The sequence below is a fragment of the Staurois parvus genome, unplaced genomic scaffold (assembly GCF_062004578.1).
Source record: "Staurois parvus isolate SC_StPar_1 unplaced genomic scaffold, SC_StPar_1.0 ptg000535l, whole genome shotgun sequence".
NCBI classification, from domain to species: Eukaryota; Metazoa; Chordata; class Amphibia; order Anura; family Ranidae; genus Staurois; species Staurois parvus.
The window spans coordinates 1,056,868-1,075,526 of record NW_028318331.1 but is presented as its reverse complement, the minus strand read 5'-3'; the positions used below and the strand labels follow the sequence as shown (position 1 = coordinate 1,075,526).

Here is an 18,659-nt window from a genome sequence, read left to right as displayed (position 1 = left end):
GAATCAATTTTCTCACATATTCTTGTACCAGGTCAAGGTCCCCTCTTTCTAACATAAGTGGCTGTCTAGCCCAAGGAGTGGGGAACGGTCTTCCCATTAATATTTCAAAAGGAGATAACCCTGTAGTCTTATTAGGTGTCATTCTTACCTCTGCTAGAATTGCAGGTAACATCTTCTTCCAGTGGGTATAGGTTCCTCCAGTGGCCTTCCTCAACTTATCCTTACATACCTGTTCATCCTTTCTACTATACCCGAACTTTGAGGATGATAGGGAATATGAAACTTCCAATCTATCTTAAGTACTTTTACCAAATCTTGACATACCTTGGCCACAAAAGCTGGTCCGTTATCAGAATTTATCTGCAGCAGACATCCCCATCTGGGTATTATCTCCTGTGTAAGAATTCTGACTACAGTTTGTGCATCTTCTTTATTAGTGACAAATGCTTCCACCCATCTGCTGAACATATCCACCATTACCAACAAAAACTCTTGCCTCTGTCCTGTTTTTGGCATGTGGGTAAAATCTATTTGTAAATGGGTGAAAGGTGTAGTTGGGTACACTAGATGCTGGTGTTGTGATTTCTTTGGGTTATGTGGATTGTTCCTTATACATGTAATGCACCTAGAAACATATTCTTTCACCAACCTAGATAAACCTGTAATGTAAAAATCCTGCAATAATGTTTCACATGTTGTTTTCCATCCTCTATGTCCTAGACCGTGGTACTGTGCAATGAACAATGGGGCACTTGACATGGGAATGCATGGTTTCCCCTCTAAGCACACTAGACCAGAAGCTGGATCTAGTTGTGCTCCAGAACCATTCCAGTCTGCTAAATCGACTTTTGTAGCAAATTTTTGTAAATCTGCATACATCTGGTCATGTGGGGTAGTTGTGACGCCTGAAGTGAGCAAAGGCATCTGCTCACTGGCCACCTGTTGTAATGCGGCTTCCTTTGCTACTTTATCTGCTAATGCATTTCCTTTGGCAATATGATCTCTGTGATTTGTATGTGCCCTGCAATGTAGAATGGCTAATGTTTTTGGTAACTGTATGGCTTTGAGTAGATCAGATATCAAAGAAGAGTGAGATATGGTTTTGCCATCAGCAGCAATGAATCCTCTTCTCTCCCAAATGACCCCAAAATCATGTACAGCACCATGGGCGTACTTGGAGTCTGTGTAAATGTTGACATCCTGTCCTGCAAATAATTGACATGCTCTTGTAAGGGCAATCAGTTCAGCTGCTTGGGCTGACTGATATGGAATTGGCTTTGCCTCGAGTATTTTGTCAGGAAGTTGCACAATGCCGTATCCTGCATGGTAAGTACTATCATTTGGCCTAGAACATGAGCCATCTACAAACACATCTGGGGCCCCATCAAGAGCCACAGCTGACATGTCGGACCTAGGGGAAGTGTCTTGCTGTATGTGGGTTATACAATTGTGTTCTGGTGCCACTTCATCCTGTTCCCCCTTTAGCCCCAGTAGGGCATTCAAAATTGGAGCAGGACCTGAATTTGCTGAAGAATATTTAATAATCAAGTTGGGATCAGATAGAAGAATCACTTCATATCCGCTCAACCTTTGTGCTGACATGTGTTGAGTGTGTATGTTTTTCAGTAGTAAGGACACAAGGTGTGTGGTGTGTAGGGTAGTTTCATGTCCCAATGTGAAAGAAATAGCCATCTCCACCAGAATTGCGCACGATGCAACAGCTCTCAGACAAGCAGGCATGCCCTGAACCTGAGTTGGCACTACTTTGGAAAAAAAAAGCTACAGGGTGGAGCTTGCCTCCATGTTTCTGAGCCAGGACCCCCGCCATGGTTGTACAATTTTCCCTAGCATACAGATAAAACATTTTCTTATAATCAGGTAGTCCAAGACCAGGGGCCGTTACCATAGCATTCTTCAGGTACACAAAGGCATCAACCATTTCATTTGACCATGTGAGAATGTCAGGTGATTCTGAAAGTGTGGCAGACCTCAGTGTGATCATAGAATGAACAATCAGGTATCCATTGGCGGCAGTAACCAATCATACCAAGAAAAGTTAGCATGTCCTTTTTTGTTTGTGGGCGGGGCAGACCCACGAGAGCCGCAGCTCTTTTGTGACTGACATTCCTCTCACCATGACTTAGAATAAAACCAAGGTATTCAACCTGTTTTTGGCACCATTGCAATTTCTTTTTAGATGCTTTGTGACCATTCCCTGACAACCATTCTAACAGAGACCAACTATCCTCCTGACTGGCCTCCTGACTTGAACTACAAATCAATAGGTCATCCACATATATAATGAGGACCGAACCATTGGGAGGGGTCCAGGACCTCAGTGTGGTCTGGAGGGCAAGTGAGTAGACTGCAGGCGAATCTACATAGCCCTGGGGCAATCTACACCAGGTCAACTGGCGGTTTTCAGAATATAAATACAAATAGCGCCCTTGTCTGGTGGTCCACAGGAACCGAAAAAAATGCATTTGTTAAATCAATCACTGTAAAATATTCTGCATCGGACGGAATGGAGGTGAGGAGTGATGGCACATCAGGCACTATTGGGGCTAATGGAACCACCAAATTATTTATGGCCCTCAAATCTTGTACAAACCTGTAAGAGCCATCCGGCGTCTTAACAGGATTGATAGGTGTGTTGTAAGGAGAAACAGTTTCTTCTAAAATACCTGTCTCTAAAAATCTTTCCACTAGAGGAGCAATCCCTTCCTCCTTCTCTGTCGACAATTTGTATTGCCTCTGTTTGTAGGGCAATGCCCCTTCCTTGAGTGTGACTGTGTATGGTGTACATGAAATTAATCCTACATCCATAGAATTTGTGGCCCAAACTGGATTATTTCCCAGAATACCATCAATGATCAATCTCATATCTTCCTGTGTGTAATTTCTTCCTAAACCTGCCTTTTTTAAATAAGCAAGTGTACCTCCAGGAGATACTGTAGGCTTGGGACAATGTTTAACAATCTTATTAATATCTTCTAATTCTATGGTTTTTTTTAGAATTAGTTCTCCTGCTGTGAGAAAAGGTAGTGTCAATATAGCCAACTCCTTTCCTCCTACGGCCCCCTCATCTTCTCTTTTTCCCTCTAGTTTCCTATCCATGGATCTAAGCTGCATTCTAAATTCCTCCACCTCTCTGCCCTTTCTATGACTGGTGTCACTTCTTCTCCATTGACCATCCTTTTTCTGTAATTTTATTATATTTACCTGTCCCTGTTCTTCGTATTCCAACTCTTTTTCGTTGTCATTATTCTCTGTAAGGATGCCTTGAACTTGGCTACCCTCCTCTGGTGATTTTATACTAATAATCTGTTTGGGTCTAGTGGAGGGGCCTGGCTGTATTGGTTGTAGATCCGGGACGGGAAGTGGCACAGGGACAGGGGCAGGGACTGGAGGGGCAGGAGCAGGGGCTGGAGCTGCAGAGACAGGAGCAGGGGCTGGAGGGGCATTAGGCTGGGGAGTAATCATCCCCAAACTAATCAAAAAATCATCATCAGCAGCATTTTTAAAACAACTTAATGAAGGATATATATTATACGGAGGGGGTGGGATTGGTGTCTGAACTGTTTTCAGTCCAATCTTGGGTCTGCATGTCTTTTCAGATTGATGCTTTTCCTGGCATATTTTTAATGTATCCAATTTCAACTTCCTCTCTTGTTTTAAAGAGAAAATCAAATTGAACTTTCCCTTGCTATTATCAACCCAATACGGTGACCATTTTAACCAGTTTTCTCCCCCTTTCTTCATATAAACTTGGTCCCATTGTGGGTCCCCCTCATACCAAGGAAAGGCTTGTTTGTCCCCCAAACATAATCCCTTAATCATGTCTGTATGAAAAGGATCATTTGCCCCCTTTCTTGGGAAAGGGTCTGTACTCCCCATAGCTTCTGTCCAGCCTGCCATACAATCCACCCAGGGATTTATTAAATAATAGTCCGTTCCACAAACTCTAGCAACATAATCCTTACAATTTTCTCCCTTTTCTGCGGGACCTGGTGGGTAACTACCTCCTTGACCCATATTTAGACAGTGGATAAGACAATTTTACCTTAAATTCTTATTTTGTTCCACACAACAAATTTAACTTATACTTCTACGCAACAGAAAGAAAAAGCAAAAGACAGATAAACCAGAATCTGCTCCACAGACTTATTAACCTCTTGATAACTTCCCAAAAGTTATCTCTTCACTGTTTTACCAAAAAACAGTGTGTTCTTCCACAGAACAATCTGTGTTTACCAAAAACACCTTTTTTATAGTGCACTATTTTGTAACTCTACCAAAGAGTTAAGTCTGCTTACCAAAAGCAGCTACAGGTTATCACGGGTCTATATAGACAATACAGAATGATTCAAGACCTTCCCTCAACACAGGGCAAGAAAGAGCTTTTAGTCATAAAAAGACAAAAGGTTTACTTACCAAGTGAGGTGGGTGGTCATCCCGGGCTGAGCCCCCAGCTGAAAGGAATGATTTTCTTTTCCCCTCAGAGACCCCCGGTCTGTGGAGAGATTCCTGGTTTATCAGCAGAATTCTGGGAACACCCCTTGAACACGGGAATAACGGCAGTTTATGTTCAGAGATGTTCAAAGTTTATTAGACATTAATAAGATTATATAGACTACAGATAATAATAAGGGAGGGGGGAGCGAGTTTCAAAACTGTAACTTGTAAATTTCCATCATGAGCTAACTACATGAAACATAACATATACATTTCTTGGTACAAATTGTTTTGGCTAACTTTCTGGAAAAACAGCCAGACAAAGACATTGTCAGGGTCATGTTAGCTTCTGTTGATACATCCTTGAACAACCAAAAACAGTTTCATTAAACTTTTAATATTTCTGCAAAAAGCTAACTTAATACTTAAAATGGCATACATAATACAAAATGGAAGTTATCTAGATCCTTTCACTCATAAACGCAATATGCAAATGTGGCTAAACAGACGTTTTTAACCCACGTTTTCCAGCAGTCAGTTTACATCGTTCAGAAGTGTCTCGTGTACATGGAGCCTTATACATTATGTATAAAAAGCAACTTGGGGTTATTCTGCTGCCTACAGGAAGAATGGACATTAGGCACATACGTAGAAGCTAAAGGCCAGCCCTATGCCTGCTCAGTTACTGTATGCATAGTGTCCTCAGGAGAATGGATGTCTCCTTTCTCTCTTATAGTTTTTCAATGGAAGTGAAAGAGTTTTCTACAGTCAACAGCTGCTGGTAGTTTCATGCTGTATATTGAAGGACCTGGAAGTCTCTCCAGCTATCCATCTGTGTTAAAAAGGTCAGACCAGTTGTCTGGGGATTACATGCAGAGTACTTAGGACTAGAGCTGTGGCAGTTTCACCTGTCATCAACTCGAAAGACTCACTTCTTGTGATTGGCTATTGCAAGTCCATGGCTGTGTATTATCAGTTTTGCTTACAATGTGCCGGAGTTGGTTTTTTTTTTTTCTCCGTTGACAGTCTGTTCCCAGTAAATCAACTTATTCACTCTGTAGGCTGTCTGAGACTCTGCTGAATGGATCCTTCAGGAGCAGTTTGAGTAGGTGGTATTTTTCACTGGTATGACTGTGATGGCTATGAGCAGAGTTTTCCCAGTTATCTTACAAAAACCTCAATGCTTTAAACAAACAGCACTTTTACCAGTATGATTTCAGCTGCCCCACATATATACAGTATATAGTATGTGACATAGGATGATACTGTAACACCAGCAGAGCTTTGCATCTTCCCATGTCATGGCCATGTTTTAATGACTCTTTCTACCATTCAGGTACTGTTGGACCAGAGAGTTATTAATTCTGTTTACACAAACCTGTTTCTAGTTCCAAGATCCAGAGTTGGCATTCGTCCCATCCTTAGTTTTAAGGATCCCAATGCCTTTTTTATTCAGTCAGTCATTGCATCCCTTCATGGCAGACTTCTTTGCATCAATTGCCATAAAGGATGCAGTATGTATTGACCCATTCCCATCTTTCCAGGTCACCAACCTTTTCTTTGCTTTGCTATAGGTGACAACCATTATCAGATTTTGTCCCTCACGGAATTAGACAAATCCACTGTTTCCCTGGACAAGATTATTAGGTTACATCCTCAAACCAAGGTTACATCCTTGTCTCTGTCATGGTGTTTTCTGTCTTTCGCACTGTTGAAAAGCAAGGTTTTTTCTGTCCTTATGTTGGAAAATTGTCAAGATGGATGGTGGTATTTTGGATTGGGACAGAGTTCTGGACCATTTGTCTGTTCAGAGTTTTTGTATTTCAATGGTTTTTATTAATTTTAAACAGTATAAAACAGAGGCAACAAAACACGCCCACGCAGGGGCTATCAATTGCACCGATAGAAAATGCATAATAGAGCAGACAACGCTCTAATTCCAATAAGGCAAAACGTATGCCCGCGCAGGGGCTATCAGTGGCACATAGGTTACAATAACATCAGTGAAACCCAGATTATCGCACCTAAAGACAGCTGTCCACTGTCACATCAAAACAAACAGGAAAGGAAAGAAGAAAAGCAGAGAAGAAAGAAAGAGAAAAAAAAAAAAAAAAACACACACCAAAGAGCAAGGGTCCATGAGCGCCAATACAAAACTCCTTCACCTCCCTATACTGGCGGGGGGGAGCGTGGGAAAGGCATATTGCAACCACGGCTCCCATATTGTCAAAAATTTATGTTGAGAGTCGTTGCATATACTCGACATCTGTTCATTGAGCATCATAGTAGTCATACGATCCCGCACCCCCTGAAAAAGTACAAACGGACTCTTCCAGGCCTGGGCAATTGTCCTAGTGGCCGATAAAAACAAATAGGAAGCCAACCGCTGCTGACGAGCCAAGAGGCCCGGTATGGGGCAATGAAGCAAAGCATACCGAGCATCCCGGCGTATGGAGAGATGAAACAAAGTGAAAAGGAGGCCAAACACACGAGACCAAAAACGAACCAACCTCGGGCATGACCACCAGATATGCAGTACATCGCCACGATGGCCACAACCCCGAAAACTACCAACGAAACAATACCTTATAGGCTGCTTCCAGCGTGGTCGTATTAAACGAACATTTAGCTATGAGTGACCAGGCTTTATTCCAGTCCTCCGGATCCACAGCCACTCCCAGGTCGCGTTCCCACTGAACTACATATGAAAGAGAAGTGTGCGACGAGCATCTGTTCAAAGCTGCGTAAAGAAGGGAGATAAGGCCCGGGGCGCCCGGACGCTGCTGGCAAAGCCGTTCAAAGGCAGATTTCTGATATGGGAAAGCAGAAGTGGCCCTCAGCGAGAGTAGCCAGTGCCGCAACTGAAGGTACCGAAAAAATTCCGCTGGGGGAACATCCCGAGACTCCCGGAGGACATTCCAGGTGGGAAAGGACCGAAAAATCAAAAAGTGTTGCACCTGTGAGAAACCATGAGCCACCCACCAAGAAAATGCCCTCGGGTGATCTAGACCCGGCGGGAAAAGAGGGTTATTAACGATTGGAAGCAAGGGCAAGAAAGGCGACATCAGACCACTGGAGTAACGTACTGAGTCCCAGACTCGTAGGCCATGGAGCAACATCGGACTCAGCGCCGTAGGACGCAGGGCAGGGAGAAGCCATAGAAGTGTCGATAGTGCGATAGGGGCACAATTAGGTAGTTCCAGCAGGACCCAGAGAGGAACGTCGGAGGAAGCGTGCAACATAGACAGCGGGGCAATTTGGCTCGCCTGATAATACTTAGTTACATTGGGTACCCCAAGACCACCTTGGAGTCTATGAGCAAAGAGCGTATTTCTAGAAACTCTGGGATGCTTATTGGCCCAGATAAAACGCATAAACTTCGCCTGAAGCAACCGAAGAAAATGAGGGGGAACCCGCACTGGGAGGGTGCGAAAATAATATAACAATTTCGGCAAGATGGTCATTTTCACTGAGTGAACCCGTCCTATCCAAGACAGGTGCGGAAATTGCCAGGAATGCATAAGAGAAGATAAGGAGCTAAGCAAAGGATAATAATTTGCAGCAAAAAGGAAGTCATAGGTGGGGGTCAAGCGAATGCCCAAGTATTCAAGAGAAGAGGAAGCCCACCGGTAAGGGAAATGGGATTGTAGGCGTGAAACCAAATCTGAAGCCAAAGTAATATTGAGAGCAACGGTTTTATCCAAATTAATACGTAGACCCGAGATCAAGGAAAAGCGCTCAAGAATTGCCTGCAAATTAGGAAGCGTCGTCAGAGGATTAGTAAGGGTCAAGAGGGCATCGTCCGCAAAGAGGCTCAGCTTAAACTCCTGTCCCGCGTATGGAACCCCCGATACATTGCAGTCGGTCCGGAGCGCTAAAGCCAGTGGCTCAAGCGCCAGGACAAAGAGTGCCGGGGACAGTGGGCAGCCCTGCCTCGTCCCTCGCCCAACAGGAAAGGGATCCGAGAAATATCCAGCGTATTTAACGGAAGCCGAAGGAAAGGAATACAAGGCTTGAATCCATGAGAGAATAGAATCCCCGAAACCCCAGCGAGACAGCACAAACCGCAGATATTCCCAGGATAGAGAATCAAAAGCTTTATATATGTCCAAGGACAGTAAGAATCCTGGGATTTTCCGTTGTTGCAGAAAATGTATAAGATGGACCACCTTACGGACGTTATCACCCGCCTGCCTCCCGGGGACGAACCCTACTTGGTCCCTGTGGACCAGGCTACACAAATATTTATTGATGCGAAAACTAAGGATCTTGCCCAATATTTTCAAGTCCTCATTAAGAAGAGAGATGGGCCGGAAGGCTTGCGGTTCCTGGACATCATCGGTCGTCTTAGGAATCATAGAGATATGTGCCCTAAGTGCGTCCGGAGAGGGCAAGGAGCCCTGCCGTAACTCATTAAAGTAGGCAGCTAAAAAGGGTGCCAAAAGGGCTGAGAATTTTTTATAATAGAGACCGGAGAAGCCGTCTGGACCTGGGGCCGCAGTGGACCGTAAAGATTTGATTGCTTGTAGCACTTCCGGTACGGTGACACCTGCGTTGAGGGCCGCCTGTGCTGCCTCGGTTAATCCAGGAAGATGGAGGTCCTGAAAGAATGCCTCTGCCTGGGCCACAGGGAAGGGATCTGGGGCAGCATAAAGGCGCGAAAGGAAGTCCGAGAATCGGGAAACAATCTGCTTGGGATTAGAAGTACACCCACCCGTGGAAAGTCGAAGCCGAATCGGTTTATGGGGTTTCCCCACAGAATTTAGTTTCCTGGCTAGCATGGGACCGGGCTTATTAGCACACGAATAGAATTTATGTTTGGTCCAACGCAAGGCCCGTTCCGCCTCCGAAGAGGCAAGGAGGTCCAATTCTGTCGCCAGAGCGTCCCGAGCGCGTTTATGGGCCACGGATGGACATGACCTCCAACGCGCATCCGCAGAGGCCAGGAGAGAATGAAGCTCCGAGAGTCGACGTTCCCGCTCCCGCTTCCGGACCGCAGCCAGCTGTATAACATGACCCCGCACCGTGGCCTTATGCGCTTCCCATAGGGGCACTGCTGAAGAGACCGATCCCGAGTTTTCCGTAAAGTATGTCCGTAAGAAGAATTCTATTTCTTGGCAGGTAGCCTGAGTGGTCAGTAAAGAGTCATTGATGCGCCAATGAAAAGGGCGTCGTTCTGGCCCAGAAAGGGCAAGGAGGAGTACCAAAGGATCATGGTCTGACCAGGGTGAGGAGGGAATAGTTATCCGCCGGACCGAGGGGAGTTGCTGGACCTGCATGAATATATGGTCAATTCTACAAAAACTGTCATGAGGGTTAGAATAGAACGTAAAGTCGCGTTCAGTTGGATGAAGTTCCCTCCAGACGTCCGCTAACCCCGCTGTCCGCAAAAGAGAGCGCATACGTGCCTCCAGCACCAAGTCATGAGAGGGGGTCGCTCCTTGTGCGTAGCGCCTATCCAGTGTGGAATCCAAGGTAACATTCGAATCCCCCATAACAAGAAGAAGACCCTTAGAGTGTCGAGAAATAATGGTGCAAAGATGCGAAAAGAATTTATGCTGGAAACGGTTAGGCGCGTAGTAAGAGACAAAGGTAACCTCCTGGTCCCAGAGGGTGCCTTGCAGAAGCAAATACCTGCCCGTGGGGTCCGCTATATTCCGAGCACAGACAAAGGGGAGATTGCGTTTAAAAGCTATCAGAACACCCCGACGCTTCTCAGGAGCCGAGGCCATGTAAAAGATGGGATAGTGAGGTGAAAGATAACGCGGAGCGGAGGACTGAGAAAACCTGGTCTCCTGTAGACATACCACATCAATTTGTTGCAACTTGAGATGATGAAAAACTTTAGCCCGCTTCTGAGGCGAATTGAAGCCTTGAACATTATGTGAATATATTTTCAAAAGGGGTGAGGCCATGGCGGTATCAACGCAACACGCTCAGCAGAAAAAAGCCCAAAGCAGCCAGCAATTTCCACTCCCAATGGCGATCGGACCATGGCGTCCCGGAACCCTGCAGAAAACAAAAACAAAAAAAAACAGAGAAAAAGAGAAGAACAAAGAAAGAAAAAAGGAAAAAGACACAAAAAGTATACACAACAGTGCAATCGTGTCACACCAATGGTGACGTGCATCCTACACATGAAGGATACAGTTAGGGGTAACTCTACCACCGGACAAATGGCTGCAAATGGAAACATCAAAACAGAAGCCCTCAGGGGGCAAAAAGGCAATGTACATAATAGAATATAGTAAATCTTAATAAACTAAAAGTCCCAGGAACAGGAACCTCCGCAACAACCTCCCCAGAGAAACCCGGAGAACCACAGGGGCCAACCCCCCTCCACCCAACCAGGCCCACCGGGTCAACCTCCCACCCCGGAGCCCAAGGGAACCATCGCCCAAGGCCACAAACGTAGACCCAAGCACCATCACATGGACCCAAAACAGGCTGCGGCAGCAAAAAGTCCCGATTCCTAAGTCCAGAAAGAGACCCCCCCCCAACCCGGGATGAAACCCAAAGGGGCAAGCCGGAGCAGTCTCAACCTAGAATGTTGACAAACCGGGGAGGCCCTAAGGGCCAAACTCACGATCTCGTCAGGGTAGTCCCTCGGTGAGACAATATGTGGGAGTTCCAAGGCGCATCTTCAGCCTGGAGAAGAACAGGAAGGACTTGATCGCGAAGGGGTCTGAGGGAGAGCCCCCCTCCTGGTGGACGACCGCTCCCAGATGCGGCCCAGAGCGGGCGGCCTTGCCGAGGATCCAGATGAATGAGCCGGGCTCCGATCAGCAGCTTCCGGCGAGAGAAGATGTAGAGATTCCAAGAGAGAATGGGCCTCCTCCGGCGTAGCCACAGAATGACTGCGGCCCTGGTAGGTGAAGGTGAGGCGGAACGGAAAGCCCCAGGCATATTTAATTCTGTGTTTCACCAGGACCGAAGTGAAGGGCTTCAACTGGCGTCGCTTCTGGAGAGTGGTCTGAGAGAGGTCTGCGAAAAGCTGGTAGCGGTGCCCCTGGAAGCTAAGATCAGGGTTATTTCTGGCCGCCAAGAGGATAGTTTCCTTAGTGCGGTAATAAGTAAACTTGATGATAATGTCCCTCGGGGGCCCATCCGGTCGTCTGGGGCCCAAAGAACGATGTATGCGGTCAAATTCGAGCCGGTCAATGGGAATAGCGGGTGTCAGCTCCTGAAACAGAGCAGTAGCAGTGGAGGTAAGATCCGTGACCGTTTCCGGAATACCCCTTAACCGCAAATTGCCACGGCGGGAACGGTTTTCGAAATCCTCAAGCCGCAGTAGTGCGTCCGCCAATTCCTTCTTAAGGTCGCACAGGTCCTGTTCGTGATTTTCAATGACCGTGGTCGCAGCGTCCATTTTATCTTCGAGATCATTCGTCCGATTGCCCAAATCCCGAATTTCCCGCGAAAGACGGTCGGCCAGCTTGGAGGTAGCAGAGGACAATTCTGATTGCAACATACTTTTAAAGCGGCGCAGGAGCTCGGCATCCCGCAGGGATGGAATGTGCGACTGCCGGGATGGCTCGGGATCCAGGTCCTCCCCACTGCCAGGATCCATCTCACCTGCAGGTAGTGATGGCAGGGGACCCAAACTTGCAGCCAGGGCTTCAGCTGTTGTCCCGGGCGAAAACCGCGAATCCGCGGCCGGGGTCCTGGAAGCCTCCGGCGGCCGGCCAAAAATCGAGGCCGCGGCTTCACCCGCGATCTCCGGCGGGTAGGCCGCAACCTCCCGAACGGTCCGTCGGACGCTGGAGGTGCGGGCAGCCGGGGATTTTTTCCCCATCAGGGTGCTAGAAGGACAGGGGGACAGGGAGGAAGCGGAGGGACCCCCCCTGAGGGTCAGAAATCGGCCGATTTGTCCGGTGGCCGAGACAGTAAGTTAATAGGCAGCCATCCTGGCTGCTGCTCGCGAGCGCCCCCCCTGTTCAGAGTTTTTGAGAGGATCTGTGGAGAAATACAAACTTCCAGTCAACACCCTGTTTGCATTTTTGGACTCTCCTGATCAGTTACCTATCCTGGGGTTATTTGAACAATACCACAGCTTTGGTTTTATATCTATCATCAGGGGATACCAGGAGTGTTGTGATGGAGTTAAAAGCTATCCTGTCCTGGGTGGAGATGCATATTCCACAGATATCTGTGTAGCACATTCCTGGATGAGGATCTGGTAGGCATATTTTATTGCAAACAACCTCTGAACCCAGAGGAATACTCTCTCCATCAGAAGGTGTTTCGGAACATATATCTGTGTTGGGGGACACTGGATGTGGATCTGCTAGCATCACGGTTTAACAAGAACTAGACATATTTGTTTCCAGGACACTGGACCTGATGGTGGATGTGTCAAATGCCCTGGTAGCACTGTGGGATCTGAATGCCTTGCATGTGCCTTTCCTCTGCTACCTTAAAGGATCAAAAGCAATGGGTGTTTCCGTCATTCTCATAGCTACGGATTCGCCTCACGGAGTGCGGTAGGCCAACCTTGTTCATCTGTTAGCTGACACTGGTCTGTGTCTGTTGGCCTGTACTAGATTGCCTTTATCTGGCATCCTGAGGACCAGTCTTTCACACTGCTTCTTGGTTGAAACCCTGGATCTGAGAGACTGAGGTATTGCGGATTCTTTTAGCCAGACCATGCCTAAAGCTTTAAATATTTATGTTGCAGGATTTATCACATGCGAAAGGCTAATTTCCACTGGTGTGAGTTCTTTGGGGCTTTCCCCACATGCCTTTTTCAGTGGGCCATGTACTTTTTCTTGCTGTTGGGGGTAGAACAATGTTCAATTCTTAGCACCATCAAGGGTCAGGTGCCTGACCTGTCTGTTTTGTTTTTCTTTTCATTTTCCTGCTACTAATTGCTACTAATTAATTAATTTCTACTTTTGCTCAAGGAGTTGCAATGTACATATAGTTCACCCTGTTAAGCCCCCATTCCAGCTGTTGAAATTAAATCTAGTATTGTTAGCATTACAGAAAACCCAATTTAAGCTTATTCTGCACATTTTCCTTGAAATTGCTAATCCTGTAAGGTAGCCTTTATGTAATACATTACTATTATTATTATACAGTATTTATAAAGCGCCAATAGTTCGCTCAGCGCTGTACATTACAAAGGGGGACAGAACATACATTTTTACTGTAAATGTTTTTTTCTGAAAATCCATTGAGGACACGGCTTACGCTCATATGCTGTCTTTCCTCTTTGGACTGCTTGATGCAGCTGTGAACTGGGGGGTTTACAGCCTCTAGGCGGCTGACTTTCAGGTTCTGTGTGCCTAGGGTTCATTTCTCTTATAGGTGGCTGCATAACTTTAGATTGCTTATTTGTCATAACACTGTGTCCCTCAACTCCATGAAAAGGATTTGACGGTGAGTACAAAATATAGTTTTTGCAGATTCAGTGGAAGGATTATGTTTTGCACCCTATTAAATTGTATTTGTACTTAACTGTATTTATTTAGTCAACTATAATCTTGTGCAATGCAGCTTATGAGGCTTATCCTGACTGTGACTGAGCCCCTTTCAAGTGTTTTCATTCTTCCTGCATGTGAATGGGCAGATTGCTTAATCACAAGATCATTTTTTTCTGCTTTCATTCAGAGTATAAAGTCATAATACTGGCATGGTACTTCAGCCTTCCTTTTTACTTTCATAGGGTGCAATGACTAAGTTGTCAGAGAGTCTTGAGACTGATAAAGAAACTCCATGTTGTTTATCAGCATCTTGAACATTTGGAGTTACTGTCTTAAAAAAACTATTTCCTTAGTTTCACTCTGTCTAATAACATTGACTATTTTTAATCCTATGCTGCAAGCATTAGTAAATGGATAGGATGGTATATTAAATTACTTTTTTAAAACATTTAAACTTTTTTTGTGAATTTCTTCAGTTACTTTCCAGGCTTAGGCAAATGATGTCATACATCCCAGGAGTCTTCAGGAGAGGAGCAGGGGTTTTCTCAGCAAAGCACACCCTCCTGTCTGCATGCCTGAGCTAAGGGTAGACAGATTTCAGGAAGTAAATTCTATATGAATCATCTGCCCTTACTCAAGATGGCCACTGAAATGCTAGTGGGTGTTTTTCAAAGTGATTTCACAGCAAAAAAAAAAAAACATGGAGACATGGATGGATGGATGGGTGAATTTTCTGTGAATGTTAAAATGTTACTAAACCCAGGACCCTGCATCATTCACTCTATCTGGTCTCCCACAGTACACAGAACATGGAAATGCAATTATTTTAGTAAAAATAAACTGCTAAATACTTCTTCTCATTAGCAGTTAGAGCAGTCTTTTCACTTCTATCAGTGTTCAGCAGAGCACTGGTTAAAGTTTGTAGGAGGAGTTTCCTTTCTGCTCTGAGAGGATGCAGAACCCCTGACCTCTGTCTAAACAGTGCTAATTTGCCCTGTGCTAATCACATGCACTTTCCCAAGAAGAAAAAACCTCTCTAGCGATACACACCAAACTGAGCATGGGCAGAGTGTCTCCATACGATATGTCTTATTTGATGATAAGAGGGGGACATTGGAAGAAGGGGAGGATCAGAGAAGACAGGATTAAACAGCCTTTTAACACAATACGGAGGATTAACCCTTTAGGTTGCACAATGAGTATAACGAGCATTATTTACTGCATATACAGACCGATTTTACTGTTGTGGGTTTAAAAATGAATTGAATAGCGTTTTTGGTTTGTGGTGCTCAGACGCAGTGTAGCTCCAATTTAACATCCACTCCACTGGTAAATTTATCCATGAAGTAAATCCACTAGATATAAGTTCAAATTGTTTGTCCAATTAGAAGTGTCTCCAAGGTATGGTAATGTACTTTTTAAATTTCTTTACAATGTAATCATCCTTCCTTTTTTTTTTTTTTTTGTTAACACAGAAATTGGAGGCAAAATCTCTTATAAAGTTGAACATTGCCAAGAACCAGGATGGTAAGTTGGTGAATAAAGTGTAACTATAGGCAAAACTAAAGTTAATTTTGCAACCTTACCGATAAACAACACTGAATGTAAAGATGTCAAGTTAAACAGTGTTTTCTGCCAACCCACTGGTTCTGCTGCCCCTTTAGTATCCTGCAACTGATTTAGTCTAAACAGTTCTTTACCACAGACCCTCTTCAAAGTTTATAACTTTCTTTGAAATGCATGGATAGCTTATTTTGTCCTAATTTTGTTATTCTTAAAAAAGTGCTTTTCCTGCAAGAACTGCACTGTGAAGTACATGAAAACTGCAGTGCAGTTCTACTTAATAGTTGATGATGACTGTCACTTGCCATCAGCAATTGTTGAGAATCCTATCTGTTTTGATGTTGTTTTTTCTCTTTGTTTTATATACATATTTTTTTTGTACCTGTTTAGGCAAGTATCACTGCCCTGTCCTCTTCTCTGTATTCTCCAATAACTCACACATTGTGGCTATTGGTAACACCGGAAACGTCTTCTGCTATGAGGTAGGGAAGTATAAACATTGCAGCCTCTAAACATTGGAGTTAATGTGCAACCACTTAATGATAGAACACTTGCTTTGTAGCTTGCATAGAGTACTGTTGTAAACGTGAGACATGCTTGTAAAATCTGCTATTTGATTTACGTTTAAGGATATATTTTGTTGCTTATACATCTGTGTTTGCATTAAAACAATGTGTGCAACTTCCCCACCCAGGCTGTCGAACAATTAAACATTAAGCCGAAGAGCTACAAAGATCTACTAAGTGATGAACCCTTTACCCGCCAAGACATTATAACTCTACAGGTAGGAACTGGCATCATCCAGTCCTCTGAGAGGTCAAAAGCTGTAACAGTTGTACATGAATGCACCTTTGTATTCACACACAAGAAAGTTACTATTATGTCAGTTTTTAAAATAGTTTTTGTTTTAATGCATTCTGGTGGTTGGTTTTCCCTAAAGGACTGTAAGTTTAGTTTTTTGTTTTTTTTGTTTTTTGTTCAGAAACAGAAGATTCCCAGAGAAAACATTTAAAACTAATTTCTGTCCTTCACATTCTCACTTTAGTGTATCTTTGATACGATAAAGGAAATATTAAGAAATGTTGATTGTGCTTAAGCAGTTCGATCATCCATTGAGGGACATAGGAATTTAGAAACAGGTTATGCTGCCAACTTCAGGAGATTGGGACACTGGCAAAAAGAGAAATTGTAAACCAGCTCTTGTATAATTCCTCCTCTACCCAGCATGCCTTAGTTTCTTTTCTAGTTACCATCTAAGGTGAACTAATTTTTTCTAACCTTCTAATGTTGTGATATTTTTACCTTGGTGACTTTTATCAAGATTCTTGGCTTCATTGGCTTCTATTTTTTCTAGATTTCAGAGGGTCTAGTATTCTAATTTATTTCTTTAGTATACACACTATGCAGTGTGCAAACTAAAAGTATTTGAGGCAGTTATTACAGTGGTTGAGGAGTGAAGATGATATTTTGAGTACTTTCTGAGACCAGGCAGCCTTTTACATGTCTGTGTATTTTTATTACTCAATCACTGGAATCCGGTTTGATGTAGTTCCACCTTGGGTTTTCTGTGGTAATTATTAATTTAGAAACAGTAGGAATATGGCACATAGCCACTGATTTTGTGATTGCACTTCTAGGGGTGGATGTGTCAATAACTGAATTTTACAGCCCATAGTTAGTCTTATTATTCAGCACTGGCTTAGAACTCTGGGGGTGAGACATGTAATAGTACCTAATTGCATTCTGTGAGGCAATAGACGATGCATGGTTACTTAAATAAAGCTTTAATGTGTAACATAATGAGGCACAATGCGTCTGGTTGTCTTTTACTTCAGTTGTAAATCATTGACACTGCACAAAGCATGCAAATGGACAGGATGTACATGAATCAGGCAGCGTGGTACCACATGTAAAATTTTCAGTCGTCAATTTAAAAATCAAAGCTAAAAAGACACGTGTCAGGAGCAATACCACCTCCTGAACCCCAGTCAGTCACTGCTTTACCACCCTCTGATTTCTAATGTGGTAGTATAGCCTTCGGTTTTTCTGGTACAATAATTTTTTATTAGTTTTTTCCTTTTTTGTTTTTAAAGAATAACAAAATACAAACAATCAGTAAATAAGGTCCCTTGCAGGGGACCGAGGTCAAATGAACAATACAAAAACCAACACATAGACAGGTTAGCCCTCAACAAGGAGTGCCCCAAAGTAGGGCACATATCCCTTATTGAAAACACCAGCCTACCAGGCTCCACTCCAGACCTCCAGGGCCAAGCAGATAGCGAGATCACGTTCCCATTTTAAAACCTAAGAATGGGAGCCAGAAGGATGGTTCGTGAGAAGGTGTGAATAGATTAAGGAGTGGGTGCCAGGAGAATACTGACAAACGTGCTCAAAGGCTGTTTTCCGGAACGGAAATGCGGAATCGAGGCGAGGGGAGGAGATCCAGTGTCTAAGCTGCATATAGTGGTACCATTCCGCCTGAGGGGCTTTATGAATTTTGTGAATGGAGGAGCAAGAAGGAATTGAACAGGAATTCAAAAAGTGGCGTACTTCGGAGTAACCATGGGCGGGCCACCAGGCAAAGACATGGGGTTGTGCCAAGCCCGGAGGAAACTGGGTTATTCAATAGGGGGAGAAAAGGGGACATCAGTTTGGACAAGTGGCGAATCAAGTCCCATACAAGTAAGCTATGAGTCATAAGGGGGCTAAGAGGGGAGGAGGGAGCCAAAGAAGGGCCGAAACCGTGACAGGAGCACAGTCAGGGATTTCTAGCAAGACCCACAGGGGGATGTCTTGAGGTAGCATGTAGCAATGTTAATTGAGAAAGTTGGCCTGCTAAGTAGTATTTCATTACGTTGGGAACCCCAAGGCCCCCTCTCAACCTGTGGGCATAAAGAGTGGTGCGTGCCACTCTGGGGCTTTATTGGCCCAAATAAAAGTCAGAATCTTATTTTGGAGAGATCACATAAAGAAAGATGGAATGCGGACTGGGAGGGTCCTGTAAAAGTAAAGAAGTTTAGGGAGCACAGTCATCTTGATTGTGTTGATCCGCCCTATCCATGAGAGGGAATATGCCAAGAGTTCAACAGAGACATTACTGTACGCAGGAGGGGATTGTAAGCCCAGGATTTTTTAACCGGGGTGCCGCGGCCACATCTCAGTCTGAGCGCTACTGTTTTAACTCCCATGCACTGTGAGGAGAAAGAGCGCATG

General features: G+C 44.5%; 1 protein-coding gene across 1 annotated transcript in view; it reads left to right on the top strand.

The window, feature by feature from the left end:
• Window positions 1-18,659, top strand: part of PPIL2 (peptidylprolyl isomerase like 2) — a 93,150-nt gene that overhangs the window by 39,561 nt on the left and 34,930 nt on the right. The window contains exons 6-8 of the mRNA XM_089690604.1: window positions 15,356-15,407; window positions 15,834-15,925; window positions 16,138-16,227. Of these exons, the coding sequence (XP_089546730.1) occupies window positions 15,356-15,407; window positions 15,834-15,925; window positions 16,138-16,227 (234 nt within the window). The remainder of the gene's footprint in view (window positions 1-15,355; window positions 15,408-15,833; window positions 15,926-16,137; window positions 16,228-18,659) is intronic.